The sequence below is a fragment of the Pediculus humanus genome, genomic scaffold (assembly GCF_000006295.1).
Source record: "Pediculus humanus corporis 1103172108208 genomic scaffold, whole genome shotgun sequence".
Classification (NCBI taxonomy): domain Eukaryota; kingdom Metazoa; phylum Arthropoda; class Insecta; order Psocodea; family Pediculidae; genus Pediculus; species Pediculus humanus.
Genome location: NW_002987778.1, coordinates 49746 through 71026, shown reverse-complemented (window position 1 = coordinate 71026; position 21281 = coordinate 49746). Strand labels below are relative to the sequence as shown.

General features: G+C 23.4%; 8 protein-coding genes across 8 annotated transcripts; 5 read left to right on the top strand and 3 right to left on the bottom strand.

Annotated features, from left to right (window-relative positions):
• Positions 1-1674: 1674 nt before the first annotated feature.
• On the top strand, positions 1675-2334 carry Phum_PHUM437950 (ubiquitin-conjugating enzyme E2-24 kDa, putative; the record flags this gene model as incomplete). Its single annotated transcript, XM_002429491.1, has 2 exons — positions 1675-2152; positions 2237-2334. The coding sequence occupies 2 exons, from the start codon at positions 1675-1677 to the stop codon at positions 2332-2334; spliced, it is 576 nt and encodes a 191-aa protein (XP_002429536.1).
• A 4260-nt stretch (positions 2335-6594) lies between these two features.
• Positions 6595-7526, top strand: Phum_PHUM437940 (CD63 antigen, putative; the record flags this gene model as incomplete). Its single annotated transcript, XM_002429490.1, has 4 exons — positions 6595-6768; positions 6841-6999; positions 7082-7309; positions 7386-7526. 4 exons carry the CDS (start codon positions 6595-6597, stop codon positions 7524-7526), a joined length of 702 nt encoding a protein of 233 aa, XP_002429535.1.
• A 529-nt stretch (positions 7527-8055) lies between these two features.
• On the bottom strand, positions 8056-9058 carry Phum_PHUM437930 (uncharacterized protein; the record flags this gene model as incomplete). The annotated part of the gene is made up of 2 exons (XM_002429489.1): positions 8056-8843; positions 9007-9058. 2 exons carry the CDS (start codon positions 9056-9058, stop codon positions 8056-8058), a joined length of 840 nt encoding a protein of 279 aa, XP_002429534.1.
• Positions 9059-9251: 193 nt separating this feature from the next.
• Positions 9252-11395, top strand: Phum_PHUM437920 (uncharacterized protein; the record flags this gene model as incomplete). The annotated part of the gene is made up of 7 exons (XM_002429488.1): positions 9252-9283; positions 9366-10050; positions 10147-10270; positions 10413-10561; positions 10639-10790; positions 10903-11229; positions 11311-11395. 7 exons carry the CDS (start codon positions 9252-9254, stop codon positions 11393-11395), a joined length of 1554 nt encoding a protein of 517 aa, XP_002429533.1.
• A 45-nt stretch (positions 11396-11440) lies between these two features.
• On the bottom strand, positions 11441-12625 carry Phum_PHUM437910 (protein C9orf114, putative; the record flags this gene model as incomplete). The annotated part of the gene is made up of 2 exons (XM_002429487.1): positions 11441-12514; positions 12584-12625. The coding sequence occupies 2 exons, from the start codon at positions 12623-12625 to the stop codon at positions 11441-11443; spliced, it is 1116 nt and encodes a 371-aa protein (XP_002429532.1).
• A 916-nt stretch (positions 12626-13541) lies between these two features.
• Positions 13542-16320, top strand: Phum_PHUM437900 (uncharacterized protein; the record flags this gene model as incomplete). The annotated part of the gene is made up of 7 exons (XM_002429486.1): positions 13542-13605; positions 14250-14348; positions 14425-14600; positions 14681-14845; positions 14963-15059; positions 15130-15296; positions 16147-16320. The coding sequence occupies 7 exons, from the start codon at positions 13542-13544 to the stop codon at positions 16318-16320; spliced, it is 942 nt and encodes a 313-aa protein (XP_002429531.1).
• A 78-nt stretch (positions 16321-16398) lies between these two features.
• On the bottom strand, positions 16399-17782 carry Phum_PHUM437890 (RING finger protein, putative; the record flags this gene model as incomplete). Its single annotated transcript, XM_002429485.1, has 4 exons — positions 16399-16574; positions 16754-16969; positions 17081-17380; positions 17635-17782. 4 exons carry the CDS (start codon positions 17780-17782, stop codon positions 16399-16401), a joined length of 840 nt encoding a protein of 279 aa, XP_002429530.1.
• Positions 17783-19412: 1630 nt separating this feature from the next.
• Phum_PHUM437880 (uncharacterized protein) lies at positions 19413-20924 on the top strand (the record flags this gene model as incomplete). The annotated part of the gene is made up of 4 exons (XM_002429484.1): positions 19413-19597; positions 19728-20092; positions 20128-20276; positions 20349-20924. 4 exons carry the CDS (start codon positions 19413-19415, stop codon positions 20874-20876), a joined length of 1227 nt encoding a protein of 408 aa, XP_002429529.1. The 3' UTR covers positions 20877-20924.
• Positions 20925-21281: the final 357 nt, after the last annotated feature.

Below are 21281 nucleotides of genomic sequence, written 5' to 3'. Positions count from 1 at the left end.
AAAATTAAAAAGAAAAAATACCTTTATCGATATTTAAATAATGTAATTTTGCTAAATGTAAATTTAAATCTATCTATTTGTTGTTAAAATTATATTCAATAATTAAAAAAAAAATATATTTTATAAATATATATTTATTAAACTGTATTTTCATTCAATCAAATATTTATTTTTATTATTTTAAAAAATTTTCATGATTTTTTTTTTTAATGTATGTAATTCTATATGGAAAATTATAATTTTTTCCCAATGGAAAAGAAAAATTATTAAACTGTTTTACCTAAATGAAATTTATTTATACAAATACTAAAAAAAAAAATTTAAAAATTTAAACTTAATTTCAAATTGATTTCAAGTATTTTTTGTTTTTTTTTAATTTTGGAATTTATTTTTAAAAGTATTTATTATAATGTTTTTTTATAGGTTTGAAAAATAAAAATTATTTTAAATGTTTATGTATATATAAGACACTCTTATAAGTACATATTTTTTTTAAAATCATTAAATTTTTTTATAAATTTTGATTTTTCCTTTTAACAAAAGTACAATTTTTTTTTTTTTTTTTTGAAAGAATAATTTATAATTTATTTGTAAATTTGACAGATTTTACAACTTGGCCTTATTTTTTTTTTTTGTAAAGTATTTAGTGTTACATTAACCGTAGCGCCCCCATATAAACTAAAACTACTTGTCAAAAATTATTTTAATTATTTTATAATTTTTTTCACTGTTAAAAAAAATTTGATAATTTTTTAGGGAAGGACGAGTTCTTTCATTGATAAATATACCTAAATTGAATTTTTTTTAAAAATATTTCAAAAACACGATCGATTCAAGAGCATCGCCATTTTATTTATTCATTCATATTGAATGTTTAAATGTAATTTTTCTGGGGATTTTTAATAAAAGCTAAGGTTAGTATTTAATATTAATGTTTTAATAATAAAAAATTTATTAAATTATATTTTGCACTCATGTAATATTTATAAAAAAATTATGTTTTTGTATAAAAAATTAATATCAAGTTTTAAGTTGTAAGAATTTTTCGAACCGGTGTTGTTTTATATATAAATGTAAATACTGTCTTTTTTTAGGAGAAAGCAAAAAATATTTTCTGTGGGGTAATTTTTCATTTTTTTTCAATTTAAGAAATATTTACCCTTAAAAATTGTAATTATTTTTATATTACTAATAACATTATTTCGGATATTAAATTTTAAATAAAAAGCTTTGTTTGTGCTTTGTTTTTTCATGTTTTTTTTTTTTTTTTTTTTCTTTCAAAATTTACATATTTTTGAATGAAAAAAATGAGTGATATTTTTATAAAAAATTTGTAAATTTTATTTTAAAAAAAATTCATAATTAAGTAAGTTTACTTGTTTGAGCTCCTGATTAATGGCAGGAACTTAAAATTTTCAAATCAATTTTTGAAATTGTGCAGTACGCAAAAGCTTACGTTATCCAAAAAAATTATTACTACTCTTGCAATAAAGAATTTTTTTTTGTATTTTTAAAATATTTTTAGCCAAATTGTATATAATTTCATTATTTTAAAGAATATATAATTGTTTGCATTCATGTATGGATTGAAATGATAATTATGTGAAATTGCAAATGGTAAATCAAGTTGTCCCTTTAATTAAAAATGTTAATTATTTATGTGTTTTTAGGATTATGTCTGCTGCAGGTGCTGGGGCAGGTTCTAGTGGTGCAGGAAGAGGTCGAGGTTCTGCATCATTAGTTGATAACTCAAAGACTGATAATAAAGAGACCAAGCCTATTCCTAAGATGTCAAAAGCTCTTAGCACATCAGCTAAGAGAATTCAAAAAGAACTTGCTGAAATTTCATTAGATCCTCCGCCAAATTGTAGTGCAGGCCCAAAAGGAGATAATTTATACGAATGGGTCTCAACCATTCTCGGGCCTCCTGGTTCCGTTTACGAAGGTGGTGTTTTTTTCCTAGATATTCACTTTTCTCCAGAGTATCCGTTTAAACCTCCTAAAGTTACATTTAGAACAAGGATTTATCATTGTAATATCAACAGTCAAGGTGTTATTTGCTTGGACATATTAAAAGATAACTGGTCACCTGCTTTAACAATATCCAAGGTGCTTCTTTCCATTTGCTCTCTTCTTACAGACTGTAATCCTGGTAAGTAATGAAAAATTTAAATGATTTATATAAAATCAAAATTTTTAAAAACAATATAATACTCAATTTGATAACTTTTTACAGCTGATCCATTAGTTGGAAGTATTGCGACTCAATATTTGCAGAACAGAGAAGAACATGATCGTATAGCCAGACTGTGGACAAAACGTTATGCAACGTGATTTGGTTCAATCGACAGAAAAGATATAATTTACTAGTTCACCCTGGGATCAACATGTTTAATATTGTTTATTCGAAATAATAATCATTTATGTTCTTTTTGCCAAATTTTATTTTGATAACATGAAAATAATGTTAATATTTGGTATTAAAAAGAAAAAAAGAGAAATGATGTAAAACCTTGTGTGCTGCACATATTTGCAAATTAATTTTTTTTTTTTCAATTTATATTTATGCTCATTGCTCTCTCTCTCTCTCTCTCTCTCTTATTTCATTTTTGATTTTTCTGACTTCCATTTTTAAAACTTATAATAAGAAATGTTTTATTTATATATCTATCTATTTATCTTTATATGAGATGCATTTTTTTAAAAAAAAAAAAAAAAAGGCTCTTCTTCGAGTGTTTTTTCATTAATTTCACAATTACATAAAAAAAATGTAATAAAATTCTATTGATTTGTTTTAGTTATACATTTTGCATTTTAATTTTACAAAAAAAAAAATTTAATTATTATATAAAATTTATGTTTTTTTTTTTTTTTTTTTAAAATATATATTTAATTAATGAAATATTATAATCAAATCAAATCACTGTAAATTAAATAGGACAAAAAAAAAAAACAATATAGTCACATAAAAATTAATTTTTTTTAAAATTAAATATTTAAAACTTATTCATTAGTTTATAGATTTAATTTTAAACTTTTTTTTATTATTAAAAGTGTCATATATATTTTTAGAGGCTTGTGCCAGTTATTAAGGCAAAACATAATTTTAAAAAATTTTTTCGTCGTAGCCATGAATTTTTATTCTAAACGCTTTTCCCTCCCCTCCCCTCCCCCCCAACCATAACCTAACTCCATTTAAAACCTTAAAATCATACCTACAATTTATTTTAAATAGCGGGGTTATTATTTTCTCTTTTTATCTTTTATTAAAACGGTTAATAAGGAAAATTATTTAAACAATATGTAATTGCATATATATATATATAATGAAATTATTATTATCAAATATATTATAATTAAGTTGACATTTAGTTACTTAAATCAAACTAATAATAATAATAATAATAATAATATGTAATTATTAATTTGTTAATATGAAATTTAAAAAAAATAAAAAAATTTTTTTTACAAATCTCGTAGGTTAGAAACGGATGCAAACCCGGTTTCAGTATTTAGTTAATATTTTAATAAAAAAAAAAAAAAATTTTTTTTTTTTTGTATAATTTTAATTAATTTACAAATTATTTTTAATACTTAAATAATAATATAGCATGCGCCATCATCATCATCATCATCACTTAATAAATAATATTCATTTTATTTAGTTAAAAAAAAAAAATTAAATTTAAATTAAATTTAAATTTATTTTTTAAATGCTAAGTTTAATTTATATATATATATTTTTCACTAAAAAATATATGACCTTATTATTATTATTTTTTCTTATTTTATTTTATATAATTTTAAAAGCGTTAAAATATAAAAAAATTATGTATAACTATTAATAATTGGCAATTTGGCTGTGATTATTATTATTATTATTTGAATTTTACAACAATTAATAATTAACTATAAATAATTTTTTTTTTAATTTTCATTTGAATTCAATTAAAAATTACAAAATTATTATTATTATTATCATCATAAAAAATTTTTCTTTTCGGGGCTAATTATTTTATTTCAATTAAATAATTAATTAATCAGCAATTAAATAAAAATATATAATTTATTTTTTTAGTTTAATAAAAATAAAAGGTAAAAGGAATAGAATTGTGAAATTATTAAATAATAAAATAAAATAAAAACATTCCCATAAATTTCTTTCATAAAAAAAAAAAAAAAATTGTGCCAAAGTTTTTATTAATTATTATTATTATTATTACTTACAAAATAATTTAAATTTAAATTTTCATTTGTATTTTTTTTTATATTTTATGTGTTATGACCACAAAGATATTGATTGTCATACTTCACATTAATAATTTTGAAAAAAAAAAAAAAAAAAAAATTTATTAAACAATATCATATCATATTAAAATAATAATAATAATAATAATAGAAAAATTTTATTGGAATTTAATATGGATATTATTCAATCAATGTAAACTCTTAATTTTTTTTTTATTAATTTCATTAATTAATTAATTAATTAATATTTACAGCATAATTATTTATATATTTATTTATTTTAATTTTTTTTGGGAAGAAGAATTAATTGAAATTTAGGAATCATAATAAGACTTTGATGTATTACATAAAGTTTTTTTATATGCCCCTTCCCCCTTCTCCTCTCTCCCCCCCCCATATTGCATATCTAAAGCCATAAAAAGTTTTTAATTTTTTTTTTAAATATACCAAACAAAAGAAAAAATTATTTTATTTATGTAGTTATAACTTAGGTTAGTTTATTATTATTATTATTATTTTTAATTAAAATAAAAATTCATTCATTGGCTGGCATATCAGAATCAAATTTCAATAAGTTTTTTTTTTTTCTAACCCATCATCAGAATTTTATGTATATCTTACTGTTTAAATCATTATTATTTATTTATTAATTTATTTATTTAATAATAAATAAAGTATTATTAGGAAATGTAAAATAAATGTTAATGATAATTATAAAAAAAAATTTAACGGTCATAATTAATTCCTGATTTAATAAAAAAAAAAAAAAATTATTTATGAGACACAGCAAGCAGACCCAGGGTTATTTATTTATAATTAAATGTTTTTAAATTGTATTTGTATTAATTAATTAATTAATTAATTAATTATAGGATTCTAGTTTAATAAATTAATATGTATTATTACTTATACTAAGTATAAATTTCTTTTTATTTATTTATTTATATTAATAAATCCATTTATTCAAAAAAAAAAAATTTAGTAAATTGTGATTAAATTTTAGTTTTCCTCCTTCTTGTAATTATTATTATTATTATTATTATTATTATTATTATTATTTTTTTTTTTTTTTTTTGGAATTATTTAAAACAATTAATAAAAAATATTTTAAACAATAAAATGATTTATAAACATATAAGAAAGATAATTGATAAGATTTTTGTTATGACAACTGATAGTCTATGTAATAGATGGAAAAGATAGATGATTAATTTTTTTTTTTTTTTTTTATGATTTAATAACAGAGAAATTCTAAACCTATTCTTTTATTTTAATTAAAATTATTTATTTATTTATTTTTATTAAATACATAACTTATGTACATTACAGTTACATAACTAAATTTTTTTTTATTAATTATTATTTAAACAATTTTTTTTTTTTCTATCTGATTGTTAGAGGCTGATTGTTACAAGAAATTTTCTTTTTTTTTTTTTTTTTTAAATTATAATTAATTAATTTTCAGGTACACGGTTAACCTTTGTCAATTGTAAAAAAAATCCTGTGCCTAAATTTTTTTTTTTTTTTTTTTAATGATAAAAAAAAAAAAAAAGATTATATTTTTATCTTTATATGATAACAAATAGGAAAATTAATTTTTTTAAAGGAAGTTATTTATTTGTGTTCGAATAGACCTTTCAATAAGTGTATTTATTTTTAATTTTTAATTAATAATTATTTAATTAATTAATTAATTTTTTTTTTTTTTTTTTTTTATAATCATGGGAAAATTGGAAAATTTAAAAGAAATTACAATGAGAGACGTCAGTTGTTTGGAAAATTTGGTGGTTGCATATAACACCGTTTTTCTCGTAAGATTATTATTAATTTATTAATTAATTAAAAAAAAAAATAAGCGTAATGGTGTCTCCCCCATTAAATAAATAAATAAATAAATAGTTAATTAATTAATTAATTAAATAATTTTAAATTAAGGAAAACACAAAACGAAATCTTTTTTTTTTTTTACTGTTAATTTGAAGATGAAAAAAAATAGTTTGAAATTTTAATTGTATCATTAGTCACTCAGATTGAAAATTTATTTATATGTTTATTTTTTTTTACCATAAATAGCAACAAAATGAGTTTATTTTAATAAGAAATTTAACAGATTAATAACTAATATATTTGGGTTTTAAAAAATGATAATTTTTACGTTTAATCTTATCATAGTCTTGGTGTTTATCAATAAGACTTTTGAAACCGATACACGATAAATGTAATTTACATATACTTTAATGTTAAATTTTCATATAATGAAATTTTTACATGAAAACCTACTATTTGCTAAAAATTATGAACCGAAAAAAAAAAGAAAAAAATGTCTGTTTTTTTATTTACGAGTAGATGTCTAGTATTTTCTTGGTCTATATAGCAGCCACAGCCCATGAACTTTTTTCAGACATCAATAGAATGTTGTCACCATCACTATTATTGCCTGTCATTGGAGTTTTTATTGTTCTTTTGGCTGGAGTTGGATATGTCGGTATAGCAAGACAAAGCAGCACGTTAATAAGTATAGTACGTTTTTTATAATATTAATCATGGCGAATATTGTCTTCATACTGATTTAATTTAAAAATAAATTTCCAGTATACTCAACTCTTAGTATTCATATTTGCATTGGAAATTGCTGCTGGATTAGGAGTTTTATCTTATCGTGATGAAATACGTTCGATGGCATCGAATAAAATGAAAAAAGCCATTTACGAATATCCGAACGATCCATTTACGGCTAATTTAGTAGATTACGTACAGTTGGAGGTAAATTAATTAATAATAATAATAATAATTTTTATGTTTAAAAATTTTTTTAACTTGAACTTTAACTCAGTTACGGTGCTGCGGAGTTAATAACTATTGGGATTGGGATAATGTATTAGTTGAAAAAAATTATACAAAATGTCAAGGAGGTAACACGATTTTACCTGAATCCTGTTGTAGAAAAATTAATTCGACGATGGAAGTTAATAAAAGAGGATGTTTAACAGCCGTTAATTTCATGTTGCATAAAAGTTCTTTGTTTTTAGCTTTGGGCATAATGACAGTGAGTACTATTCAGGTACGTTATGCTAAATATTTGCTAAAAATCAATTTAGAATTATATAAATTTTAATGGTGAAAATTTTAAAATTTAGATTTTAGGAACGTATTTTTCGTACTCACTGGCAACAAGTTTACGAAAGTTTAAATTACAACAAGTGAAAAATCATTTTAATATCGGAAATGAAAATGTCGCGAGACAAACAGAACGCAATGAAAAGAGTAACCATTATTAATTTTCCTTTTTTTTTTTTTTTTGTAATAAATGTGTATCTATCGAAGAAACAAAATATGCGTATTTTTTGAAAATATTTTTGCAATTAATTATAATGTATAATATTAAATCTTAATAAGGTGGCAGAGATAAAATTAAATATTTTTTTTTTTAATATAAGTTAATTTTTTACTTTGAACGAAAAATCGTTTTTTTTTTTTTTATGTCACGTGATCGAGTTATCAACAACCTGCCGAAAACTTTATTTAAAATAAATTTTTAGATTAATAATTTTACAAAAATTTTTTACTAGAAATACTTTATTTAAATAGTATTTTTATTTTAAGTTCTTCAAAAACTTTACGGAGTTGTTGTTCAATTTATTTCTCTTTTAGGAAAAAATTCAAAAAATAAACTTTTTTAAATATCATGTATTCAAAATGAATAATTACAAAAATAAAATAGAATTTTTATGTTCAATTAATATTTTAAATATGTAAAAAGATATAGCAGAAAATTATGTAAAATTTTTAATAAATCACATTTCCTGACTACCAATAGTTGTCAGTGATATTTAAAATATCGATACCTATTTTTTCTTTCTCCCCGCCAGGTAAATAAGGTGGTGTAAATTCCCTAAAAGCTAAACATATCCTTAAATTTTTTATGTCATTCCTAGGTATATAATGTTCCCACTCATATCTTGCAGACCCATATAAAATAATAATTGATCGTTCAGGCATTAAAATTTTTAATTCAACATTTTCATCTTGGGGTACATTGTGGGTAAATTCAAATGGTCTCAAATTATTGTTATAAATAAATTCCCCGTTATTATTTAATACACAGGGATATGATTCTACTTTATTCAAATTAAACTTATTGTTTTGTTTATGCCTAGACATTGATAAATATGTCTCCCCTAAAATATTTACAGTAACGATTCTTTCCCCCCATATCCAACAATCATCGACATGGGGATCGATAGAAGCTCCTCTTGTCGGATCATATTCTAGGGTGCATTGCTCAATCACTCTAAAATCTTTTAAAATTGGTAAAGTTTTAAATTTTTCATGAATAATTTTGGAATATGAAGGGAACCCTTTAAAATTTCCTACTTGAATTTTATTTTTTTTAAAATTACATTTGGGACCATAATTTTGTTTTCTTCTTCCACTTTGAGAAGAGTCCCATTTTTCTTTATTAATACCATCTAATATGAAATCTTTTTCTTCAGCTGTTAAAAAATCAGGCAATACAAATATTCCATTCACATCAAGACTTTTTCCTCGATGATTGGGACAGTTTTTTTCAATTAAGTCATATTCGTTTTCCCAGGCTTTTTGACATAAATAGCAGTAAAAATAAATAATTTTTTCCTAAAATAATAGAAAATAAAAATTTTAAAAATCTATCAAAAAATAATGATTACAAGTTATTGAAATAGCTAACCTTTTCTGACGATGAAATTATTGCAGGTTTTAAGTCATATTCCTTTTCACATATCAAACAAGTTCTAACGCCCTTACATCCACAAGGACGACAGTAATGCATGACAATTTAATATTTTAAATATTAATATTTAGATAAGTTTTTGAAGTATTAACCTTGCGAGCCGTGACAGTGGTACCATTATTTGAAAAAAAAATTACTTGCGCTTGTTTGTAAATACTGATACTCCTTATAATAGTATTGATAGGAACGGATAATTTGATTTTTATATTTTTTACAAAAATTAACTTTCAAAATGGGTAAACGGCAACATCAAAAAGATAAAATGTAAAAAAAAATTAATTTAAAGAAGTGTTTATTTTTTTATTATTGATGGAAAAATTTAACATTGTTTTTTTTTCTTTTTCAGGTATCTCACTTCGTCAGAGTGGGTAACATTATATGGAGGAAAAAAAGCAGGATCTTTGACTGATAATTCACTAAAATACAGACGACTCCCTTTTGATCACTGTTGCTTGTGCTTGAAACCGTTTGTTCACCCTTACTGTGACTCAAGTGGCAACGTATTTGATCTTCAAGCTGTAGTACCCTACTTAAAAAAGTTCAAAAAAAACCCTGTAACTGGAGAAAGTTTGGATGCAAAATCATTGACCAAACTTAAGTTTCATAAAAATGCTGCGGGAGAATATCATTGCCCTGTTTTATTTAAAACTTTTAATAAGCAGTCACATATTGTTGCCATTAAAAAAACAGGAAATGTTTTTTCACATGAAGCTGTAGAACAGTTAAACATAAAAAATAAAAATTGGAAAGACTTACTTAATAGTGAACCTTTTGAAAGAAAAGACATAATTGTTATTCAAGATCCGAATAATATTGATAAGTTTAATATTTCTAATTTTCATCATGTCAAAAACGATTTAAAAATTGTTGATGAGGATACATTATTGAAAGAAGAAGATCCAAATTCTAGATTGAAATTCATAAATAATGAAGCTAAGGCTATTTTGGGAGAACTTAATGAAAAATATAAACCACCTGATATCGAAATTAATAAAAAGGAAGAGAAAAAAATTGCTGATAAATTTAATGCGGTAAGTTACTCTACTTTTAATTTTATTTTTTTTTGTGTGCTTATGATTTAGTATACTTATTTTGAGTTTTTTCTAATCATTCAAAATATTTTTCAGGCACATTATTCTACTGGTAAGGTAGCTGCGAGTTTTACATCTACTGCTATGGTTCCTGAAACAAAGCATGAAGCGGCTGTTATCGAAGAAAGTACCTTAAGATATGAAAAAATTAAAAAAAAAGGTATGTTTTGCTTTTTTAAAAGAACTAAAAAATTTTTCTTTTTTAAAAGATTTTTAAATTTAAATTTAAAATATTCTTTGAGTTCTAAAAATTAATTGTAAAATAATATTAACACAGTTATGTTTATTTAATTGTATTTTAGGTTATGTAAGACTTGTTACCAATTTTGGCCATTTAAATGTAGAACTTTATTGTGACTTGGTTCCAAAAGTTTGTGAAAATTTTTTAAAACATTGTCTAAATAATTACTATGATGATACAAAATTTCACAGATCTATTCGAAATTTTATGGTAAATATCGTAAATAAAAATTTTGTTTTTTTTTTTTAATTATCAATATAAATAATATTTTATTCTTATTTTTACAGATTCAAGGTGGTGATCCAACTGGTACAGGTACAGGAGGTCAGTCTATATGGGGAAAACCTTTCGAAGATGAATTCAAACCTAATTTAACTCACAATGGAAGAGGAATATTATCAATGGCTAACTCAGGATCAAACACCAATAAATCCCAGTTGTAAGTATTTTATCAATAATTTACTTCTCAGTGCAATACCTTTAATATATAGATAATGATAATACAGAGTTCAAATTTTTGAATAATTGAAAATAGATAATTTTTTTTTCAGTTTTATAACATATCGCTCGTGCAAGCATTTAGACAATAAACACACAGTATTCGGAAAAGTTGTAGGAGGTTTAGAAACGTTGACTATCATGGAAAATATTGAAACAGATAATAAAGATAGGCCTATACAAGATATAATAATATTAAAGACTCAAGTATTTGTCGATCCTTATCAAGAAGCTGATGATTTATTACAAAAAGAAAGAGAAGAAGCTAGAAAAGCTGAAGAATTAGAAAATAAAAAGGCAGAGATAAAAAAAGAAGCTCCTCCGTTAAAAGTGTATAGATCAGGAGTAGGAAAATATATTAATTTAGAAGAACATTCAAAGTCAGTATCGAGTACAGACAAAAACAGATTATCAACTTAATATTTAAACTAAGTTTAATGATTTTGTAATTTTATTTTCAGAATGAATTCAGATAAAAAGTTGGAGCCATCTAGTAAGAAAAGAAAAGAAGTAGGATATGATTTTAAAAATTTCAATAGTTGGTAGAACTTAATATAATGGTCAAATAATATATATTAATAAAATGAAACATCAGACATTTATAATTTTTAAGCATTTTTTTCTTAATTCTGCCAATGTAATAAAAACAGCTTCTTCAGTTCGAATAGTTCTAGACCCTTGATTTGGGCATGTATTTATGTAAAAATCAAATAAATGTGAGACATTTTCAACATTTAAAGTTGTATCTTTTTCAACGATATTTTCTAATCCCTGAAGTCCGCCAAAAACTATTAATCCATGTTTAAAATTTCTCAAGTCTTTTTTTTTAATTTCATCAATGTTTTTTCCTTTGTCTGAAGTTCCAATGCTTAAATCATATCCTCCCTTATAGGGGCAGTTTAAAAAAACTTCACTGATTGAATGGGCAATACGTACAGTGTACCCCCAATAAAGGTTAGAGTCTAGTAATGGAAAATTAGGGGACACAATTTCTCCTTTTAATTTTTTGGAATTTTCTTTTGGAGGATTCAGTTTCACAGTAACTCGTAAACCAGGCTGTAAATGTTTATAAACTAGCACTTGCTTTGTAAGACCTACTTCTACGAATGTTCCTTTATCGTTTTTAACAGGTTTATCTAGCGTCACGCCTTCTCTAAAATCATTATTTTCATCTTGTCTTAAATGATGAGGTGCATCTAGAGGATTCATAATGCCCGCATATTGTAGATCACTATGCAAGGGAAAAAAATATTTTCTTAAATATTGAGGACATTCTAAATATTGCAAAAGTCTACCAAATTGAAGACAATATTTTGAACATTTAACTAAAGACTTTTCGTTGGAAGCTAATGGTTCCTCTTCTGCGTCATCAAAAACTATTACTTCGTTTATTTTATATATGCAAGCAGCTCGAGCAATTTGTCCAGCAACATAAGCTCGAAGTTCGTTAGATTGAGCATTTTGTAAAATTGACCCAGGAACTGCTATACTCATGGTGATCAATTCACATGGTTTACAGTCAGATTTAACCTCAACTTCTTCTTCACCCATTTCTTCTTTTTGCATTTTTTCTAATTTTTTTATTGTTCTCTCTTCTTTCCATTTACGTTTTCGCTGTTTAATTTCTCTCCAGGTAAGACCCTTCGTCTTAGTAGAAAGATTAGTCTTCATAATTTATATTATTATTAAAATTATAAATACTTTAATTATAAAAATTTTAAATTATGATTACACTGCTGCCACGAAAAAACTTAAACCGAAAAATTTCTTCTCCATTTGTAAATATTAAAAATAAAAAAAAAATTCATTATTATCTTTTTCAAAGTTCTTAAATTTTAAACACTCCGTATGAAAAATAAAAATAAAAAAGGTTTTAAATTAAAATTTTTTATCAAGTGTAGGAAAAAGTCTAGTTATCCGGTTGAAATCTGCTTTTTAATAAACATTTTTTTCTATAATAATAAAAATGGCGGGAAACTTTAAGTTATTTATATTCTTTTAAAATTTTATTTATAATTGCTCAAATTTATTCAATTTTATCAGTTACTACTTTTTCATAAATTTAATCGTATAAAAAATTACATTTTCCAATCCTATTATTTATTTTAGGATAGAACGTAAATCTTTCAAAGCCTGTATATATAAAAAAAAAAAAGTCGTTGAAAAAACGTTTGAAAGAATTGACCCAGAGACAACCTCAGTTTTTAAAAAATTGTTATAAAAAAAAAAAAAACGAAATTAATTAAACGGAAAATAACAACTAATAAAATAATTATTAAAAATGTTATTTTTATATAATTTTTTTTCCATTCATTCATATAAAATTATTTGTCGTTAATTATAAACAAATCCTATACAAATAAAAAAGATTGTAAAACTTTAAATGGCGTCATCTGATATTAAAAATAAATATAAAAAAAAGCCCCATATCAAATAAACTATAGAAGCAGAAGGAAAGAACAGTTTTCGAAATATTTTTTAACCGTTAACATCCGTTATTTCGCGTTTAGTTAACTTACCTTAAAAAAGTGTTCATTTTTAGTCAAGGATAACCAGATAACGTCTCGTGAAATTTACTATTTAAATTAGTCTCACATAGGTTCAGGTTGCATTAATATTGTTTTTTTTTTTTTTGTTTTGTAGAGAGAAACGAATTTAAAAAATAAAAAAAATGATACCAAAAAGTGTCGAAATGAAAAATTGTGCGATTGAAACATTTGATTTAAGTATCGTACCTTTGGAAGACTTAGCTGCTGGTAAGTATAACAATTTGTGTTAAGGTATGATTTGAAATTTTCATATAAAACAGTTTTGAGAGTTATTTAAAACGCCATTAAAATTAAAAATCCTCTTAAATTCTTCTTGTAATTCATAATTATTATTATTTGACTTATTTCACTTGACATTAACTTCAAAAAAAAAATTTTATAAAAGGAATTTAGTACAACAAATTTTATTTTTACAGACTTATGTAATAATTTATTTTTTAAAAATAAATAAAGCAAAAGCTTCTTTTGTATTTATCATCATCACATATATTTACAAAGGATTAACTTATATTAGATAAAACTAAAAAACAAGATAATTCAAGAGGAAATAAAACTGGTACTGACTGTTTATGTAAAAGCCTAAAAATAAAATGGAGGAGGAAAAATTTTTTTTAAAATTTTACTTTATTTGGGGGGGTTTTTTACTAAAAAATTATTCATTTTGAATTTTTCAACTCATTCTTAATTTATAACCTAATAAATTATTGATAAGTTAAAAAGTTTTTTTAATTACTTTGTTTTTCTCTTTTTTTTTTTTTTTACAAAACATTAAAAAAGAATTAATGGCTTAGAAATGTAAAACGTTGTTTAGAAAATATTAAGGTATTTTAAATTCCTAAAATTTTTTACAGGTTTAAACGAGCATTTAAAATACAACTTTGAAAAAGTTAAGGTAGAAGTTAAGGATTGTCCTGATCTTACTCAACCGCCATTTACATTAGCATGCAAAGGTAACTAAATAATAATAATTTGAATGGTACACATCATATTTTGGTAAAACAACTAAAAGTGTCACCTTTTGTCAAGGTTTGACAGGAAATGAGAGGATAGTGGAAATAGGAGGAGTACCATACCTATTACCCAAACCTAGAAAGGATAAACTTTATGATTTAAAAGATTTGAGTAAAATTTTAAATTTAGATCCATGCTACATAACCGGTGCTGGAGCAGGTCCCTGGCCTTATGCTGGTACCAATTGTGAGGTCATTGATACTTTTCATATTATAATATATTATTTTTTTATAAAACTTTGAGTTAAAATAAAATTTTTTTTGCTTGCCAGATGATTATTAACATGGAACATAATGGTGATAAAGTTAATAATAAGACAAGAATTGCTAAGGTTAATGTCACTGATGGAAAATGCATACAAGAAGTATTACCAAATGACGAATGTCGCAATGCAGTATTATCTAATTTATATTGTTCTTCTGGAGAACAAGGAAAGGTAAATTAAGGGGAAAAAATAAATGAAAAGTTGTTTTCCATAAGAGGAATAAAAAAAACCTTTTTAGTAACCTAAGGAGTTAAGTTTTTTAAAATAATCATAATAATAATATTTTAGGTATTGGAAATATCATGTTCGAAAAGAATCGGAAATGATGATTTTATAACAAGCATCCGTAAAATTTTGGGAGAAAATTTCAAAGACAAAATATTAGGTAAACATAAAATTAATTGATTTTATAAAAATCATTTCACGTAAAACGGGAACAATTCAAAAAATTTTAGGTTTGGGTGGAGTTTTCGTTATAAAAAAAGGAAAAGTCAAACAACACGTCATGCCTGATTTTTCAAATCGAGAAATTTCATCTGAAGATGATTTAAATAAATGGTTGAAATTTTATGAAATGAATACTCCACTGATTGCCGTGGGAACTTTGGTCAATAACGATCCGGTAAGATGAATCAAATTATCTGTTGACACAATAATTAACGGTTAATTGATGACGTCATTAAATCCGTTACAAAAAAATTTCCGTAAGAGCCCAAATTTTAGACGGATAAATAACAAAAATAAATTTTTTTTTATTTATTTTTAACATCCTTCGATTTATTTACCGTTTTTTTTTCGTTTAACAAATGATTTAAATGAAACTAATTAATAACTTTGTTTATAACAAATTTTTATTTTATGTAAATATATGTATATATTAAAAAATAATTAAATAACCGACACTAATTTGAATTAATTAATTTTAACATTATTATTATAGGATGTTTTGATTAAAAACCGTTTAAAAAAAAAACTCGTTTGATTTATATTAATTAAAATTTTTTTTTTTTTAAACAACATTTCATTGAACCTGTGTACCTTATAAAATAATATATTAACTATAATATATATATGTAACTGGCTAAACGTTATTACTAAATAATGAGCCTTTTTCATTGATAATAAACTAAAAGTATCCAAATTAATTTACTTCTTATCATTATTATCAATATAATTTTATTATAAATAAATTATAATACTGTGAACAATAAACAAATTTTTTTAAATAAATAAATTTATTCATTGATTAATATATATATATATAAATATGTTTTTTTTTAATTGATTCGAAAAAAAATAGTGATAAAAAAAAATATGGGAAACAAATGCATTTAAGTCACAATTTAAAATATTTTATATGTCATAGTCTGCCATTAGTAGTTGTCATTCTACTAATAAGAGTTACTAATAACTTTGTAGTAACTCTTTGTTTGAATAAGGGTAAAAAAAAATAAAATTTTTTCGGGTTACAGGGATTGGATTTAAGGGTTCAACATTTCCATAGTTTTAGTCACCACGGTGAAGGTGGACATTATCATATAGATACAACTCCAAATGACGTTGAATATTTGGCTTATTTCGGATTGGGTGAAAAATTATATCGTATAGATAGACCTTCACAAACTCATAATTACGGAAGAGACTAAATTTAATAACTTGAAAGTTATTATTATTATTATTTTCATGTAAGTAAATTAAATTTATTGATTTGATTTATTAATCGGTCAAGCTTTAAAAGTTCGTACACATCGTATAACGAATTGTCTACATATTGGACATTCACAGAGTTGTTTACCGCAAGATGTGCATGTTGCCATGTGACCACATTCTAAAAGAACGCATTCAATTGGAGCATCCATACATATTTTACAAAGTTCATCCAAACTCAAATTGTCTAAATCTAAAATAAAAACGATAATAATAATGATAATTGTTAACGTTACAAAAAAAAAAAAAATTTTAATAATAAAGTATTATGAATATATGTTTAGCGAAACATTTAAATTGTAGATTGATATTGAAATAAATGTATTCGATAAATTATTATTATCATGGTTTTTGAATTTAATATATATTTACCTTTCCTTGACACTACATAATCACTCCATAATCTGTTAGCCTTTTGTAAAAGTTCAGTTCTCTCGATACAGCCTTTAAAATCAGTTCGATTTCTCATTAGTAATTCTTTTAATTGTTTAATGCTTAAAGCATTGAGATCATTACTATCTTTAATATCTGATAACATTAAAGGTTTATTCGTATTAGAAGGAGAACCGCAACTGTCACGGTTTTCCACTTTTTTTGAATTACTATTGAGTAATACTGTTTCATTTAAATTTTCCTCATCCCTTTCTTTCTGACCAAAATTTGTTATATTATTATCTACTGTGAAATCGGAAGACTGACCAGGTTCATTTATTTCACTATTCGGAATATTTTGTTCAGATACATTCGACTCATGATTCAATTCTCTATTGTTACTATCATCATGTCCAATTATTCTTATTCCATCTTCATTAAACAAGTTTTCTGCACTAAATGAAAATCTTTTCTTTTCGTTTGAATTACTCGTATTGAAGGAACTATTTCTCGGAGTGTTGGGGTAACTATTAGTACAATAATTACCTTCTAAGGGTGTAGAAGTAGATGGGTGAATGTATGAATCATTTACATCTCTAATCAAAATGTTAACCAAATCTTCTTTTTCTGCATAAAATAAATATAAAAATATTTTCAAAACGGAGAACATCTCATTTAAAAATTATAATACAATTTAGATGTTGAAACAATGGTGAAGTAATTTACGTCAAGTTGAAATTAGATTTAGCTACATTATTAAACAAATGTAATAAATTATTGAAAAATGATATGCATGAATGAAACATTATTATTGATTTGTATAATTCATTATGATTAAATAACAAACAATTGTTTTGTTCTTAATTGAAAAAGTAACCTACCAACGCATCCACTCGTAGAAATATGTCTTGATGTTAAATAATTTATGAGGTCTCTACTTCTTAAATTTAGCAATTCATTTCTATCTAATGGTCTGGCAGTTAATATTTGACATTTTTTACAACAAAATTTGGTATCTTCTTGCCTCATAATGCAAACTTGACAAAATGAATTTTTGCAAAAAAAACATATTTTCTACAAATTTAATAAAAAAAAAAAAGTAAAATAAAATATTAAGCTTTCATCAAATTGATTTCATACTAAAAAAATTTTTATTTTTTTTTATTTTTGTCAAAAGAAATAAATAACATATGATTCCAAAATTAAAATAAGATTATGTTTTTAATAGTTTAAAAAAAAAATTAATAGTTTAATAATAATTGAGTTTTTAACAAAACAACTTGCATTTTAAAAAAATTTTTTAAAAAAAATAAAAATAATGCACTTTGTTTTTAAAAACATGAAAAAATAAATATTTACATTTATCAATATAGAAACACACTTTCTTTGTTCTGACACTTTATAATACAGTGACAGTAATTTAAGAAATTGACAAAATTTTTTACTTTTTTTTTAAAAAAAATATAATTAATTATTAAAAAACTTACTTTTCTTCGAAATACATTAAGTCGAATTGAACATTCTTCGCAAGTAACATTTCTTTTCCAAGCATTTGAAAAATTTTTTACGTTCATTTTATTAAAAAATGAAAATGGAATCATCAAGTCCTTTTAATTTTTTTTATTGATATAAAAAATTAATTACGACTTGAAAAAAATATTTAGTTAAAAAAAACAACAAGAAAATTTATATTTTTTTTTATATAAATAAAAAATTAATATTTAATTAAATATTTCAAGGAAAAATTTTTAAAAAAATTAATTAATAATTAAACTATTAATTTTGGCGTCAGGTATGTTTAGGAATCGGTAAGGTGCGCGATCGCATAAGCTTTTTACATCATTCTTTAAAAAAAAAAAAAAATTATTATTATTATTATTTTTTATTATTAATTAATACTAAAAATCTGATTATCACATTACTGTATGAACAATTCAGGCCAAATTTGCTTATCACTAATTACATCATTTAGTGGTATCATACACACACACACGCACAACTGGCTTACCATAGTCCATTTAAATTCAAAAAAAGGCCCAAAAAAATAATTTTCTAATAAGTCGATTTTTCGAAATAATTTTTTGCGCGATAATTATCTGGAACTTTAATTTTTTTAAATAATTTTTCGTTTTCGTACTTAAATTGACTTAAAACAATAAAATCTCTAATTAATATAAGTTGGAAAAAAATTATTATTGCTTACTTTGCATTGTATCAAAAAAGATAGTATTACATACATTGTCTTATAATTTCAATAATAATAATAATAATGATTATGAACCTGTAATTAAGTTTATTATGATATATAATCTTTATTTTTTAATTCTCCAAAAAAAAAATTAAAATTTTTTTTTTTTTTTAATAAATGCCTCCTCCTCCCCCACATTTTTCTCCTTTCATTGGAAAAATGCGTCAGAACAATTAAATGTTAAAATCCACCAATGATAATAACACACATGGATTTTGAAAGCTTATGTTTACCTTATGATAAATGATGAAAAAAGTTGCTGAGTCATCAATAATTAAAATTGCATCAGGAAAAGTATGAGGCTTTGAAGTTGATGGTTTTCTTTTTTTTTTTTTTGTGTGTGCTTTAATCTTTCGAAAATACGGTTTGATTACGTGATTTATAATTTGCAGCTGTGAAAATTTGTAAACAATGTTTTTAGCCGATGATAAAATATTATTGATGCCTAAAATAAAACAAGAAAATATGGATTACGAAAAAATTATTCACGATTTAGATTTGGCCAGTGAAAATATTTATGATGCTGTTCCCATGAATGGTGTAAGGAAAAGAATGAGACTTCATCAGTTATCCTGGGAGGAAAAATTACAAAGAAAGTAAGACACGAAATCAATAATAAAAATGATTACTTACTAAACTAATTAATTTAAACTATAATTTAACAATGATTTTTTTAAACAAAGGATTATTGCATTTGTCATAACATAAACATATTTGTATTTACAGAAAACTTCGTAATAGGATAGCTGCACAAACATCTCGAGACAGAAAAAAAGCAAAAATGGATTTTTTGGAAGAAAGTTTAAAAGAGTTAAAGCAACAAAATAATCTCTTGGTTTCACAAGTTAATGAATTGAAACAAAAAAATGAATTATTGATTGATGCCAATCAAGAACTTCGTAAAGCTTTAGCAGAAAGTTCATATACCTGTTCCTGCCTTCTGAATTCAGGAGATGGAGAAAAAAATGTTTCGAAGAATTCGAATGTTGTTGTGCAACCGGCTTTTGCTGATAATGTTCATTCCTTAAGTAGACCTGAAGTGTCTCATAAATTCCCTCTGAAGAAGGGTCAATGGACAATATTGGCACAAAGTTTGATAGATGCAGCTTCATTGAAACTTTGGAAGATCTTCCTTCTTTATCTCCTATCTCGGAAATGTTGGAAGACATCAAGGGACAGGAATTCTTTGATGACCTTGAAAGATTGGCAGCAAGTCTGTTGGAAGAAGTTGAACAGAATGGATCAAGGAAAGACAGTCAGCTCATTTCAAATGAGGTTTGAAACTAATGCATTATGTTAGTAAGATAAAAATTAGGAAACATAAATTTATCAGCGACATGTTTACAGATTTCAGAGTCTGACCATGAAAAATGCATCACAAATTTTGAAATGGTGGGGGCCTCATCAAAAATCCTGGAACCCAGTGAAGATAAATCAAAATCGAGAACAAACATTTTACAATTCAGCAATGGAATTGAAAGTTTAACAATTGAAGAAAAAATTTCTTTGATTGCTTCGGAGCATTCTTATGCGCAAGGAATTGCAACAGAGCAAAATTATAATTTACCAACACTAAATTCCTCCGATACAAAAATTACCTTAAATATTCCAGAAATAAAAATCAATGAAGAAGACATGTGTACATATGATTTTGAAGAATTTTCAACAGAAAATGTAGACTCTTGTAAAATTCCAGAGGCATCATTACACCCTGAGACAATTTTTCAAAATTCCCTTAGTCCAAAAAGTGATGTTTCATCTGATCTTGGCTATGAATCAATTGGATCACCATATGAAAGTGATCTCTCAAGTATCAGTTCGTTCAATGATTTATTTGGTGATACTCTATCAGATTTATTTCCTCAATTAATTTAATTTAAATTGTTTTTAATTCCTTGTACATAATAAAAAAATTTTATTTATAAATTTTTTTTCTTTTCTTTTCAAAATTCCTTTAATTTTATTCCCTTTAATTATAAAAACAAAAAAAATAAATAAATTCTCAAATTAATAAATTTTTTATTGTTTAATTATCAATAAATTAATTATTTAAAAAACAATACAATAGTTAATAAAAAATAAATTTTTATAAACAAAATATTATATATAAATTTAGTTAAATTTATTTATTTTATATATTATTTTTTTTTTTTTAACAAAGTGAACCAGGAGATGTAATAACTAATAACTGTCACATTGAATTAGTTACAAAAAATAAGAAAAAAACGTTTGTACAATTAATAGAAAAAAAAAAAAAAAAAACTTATTTATTTATATATA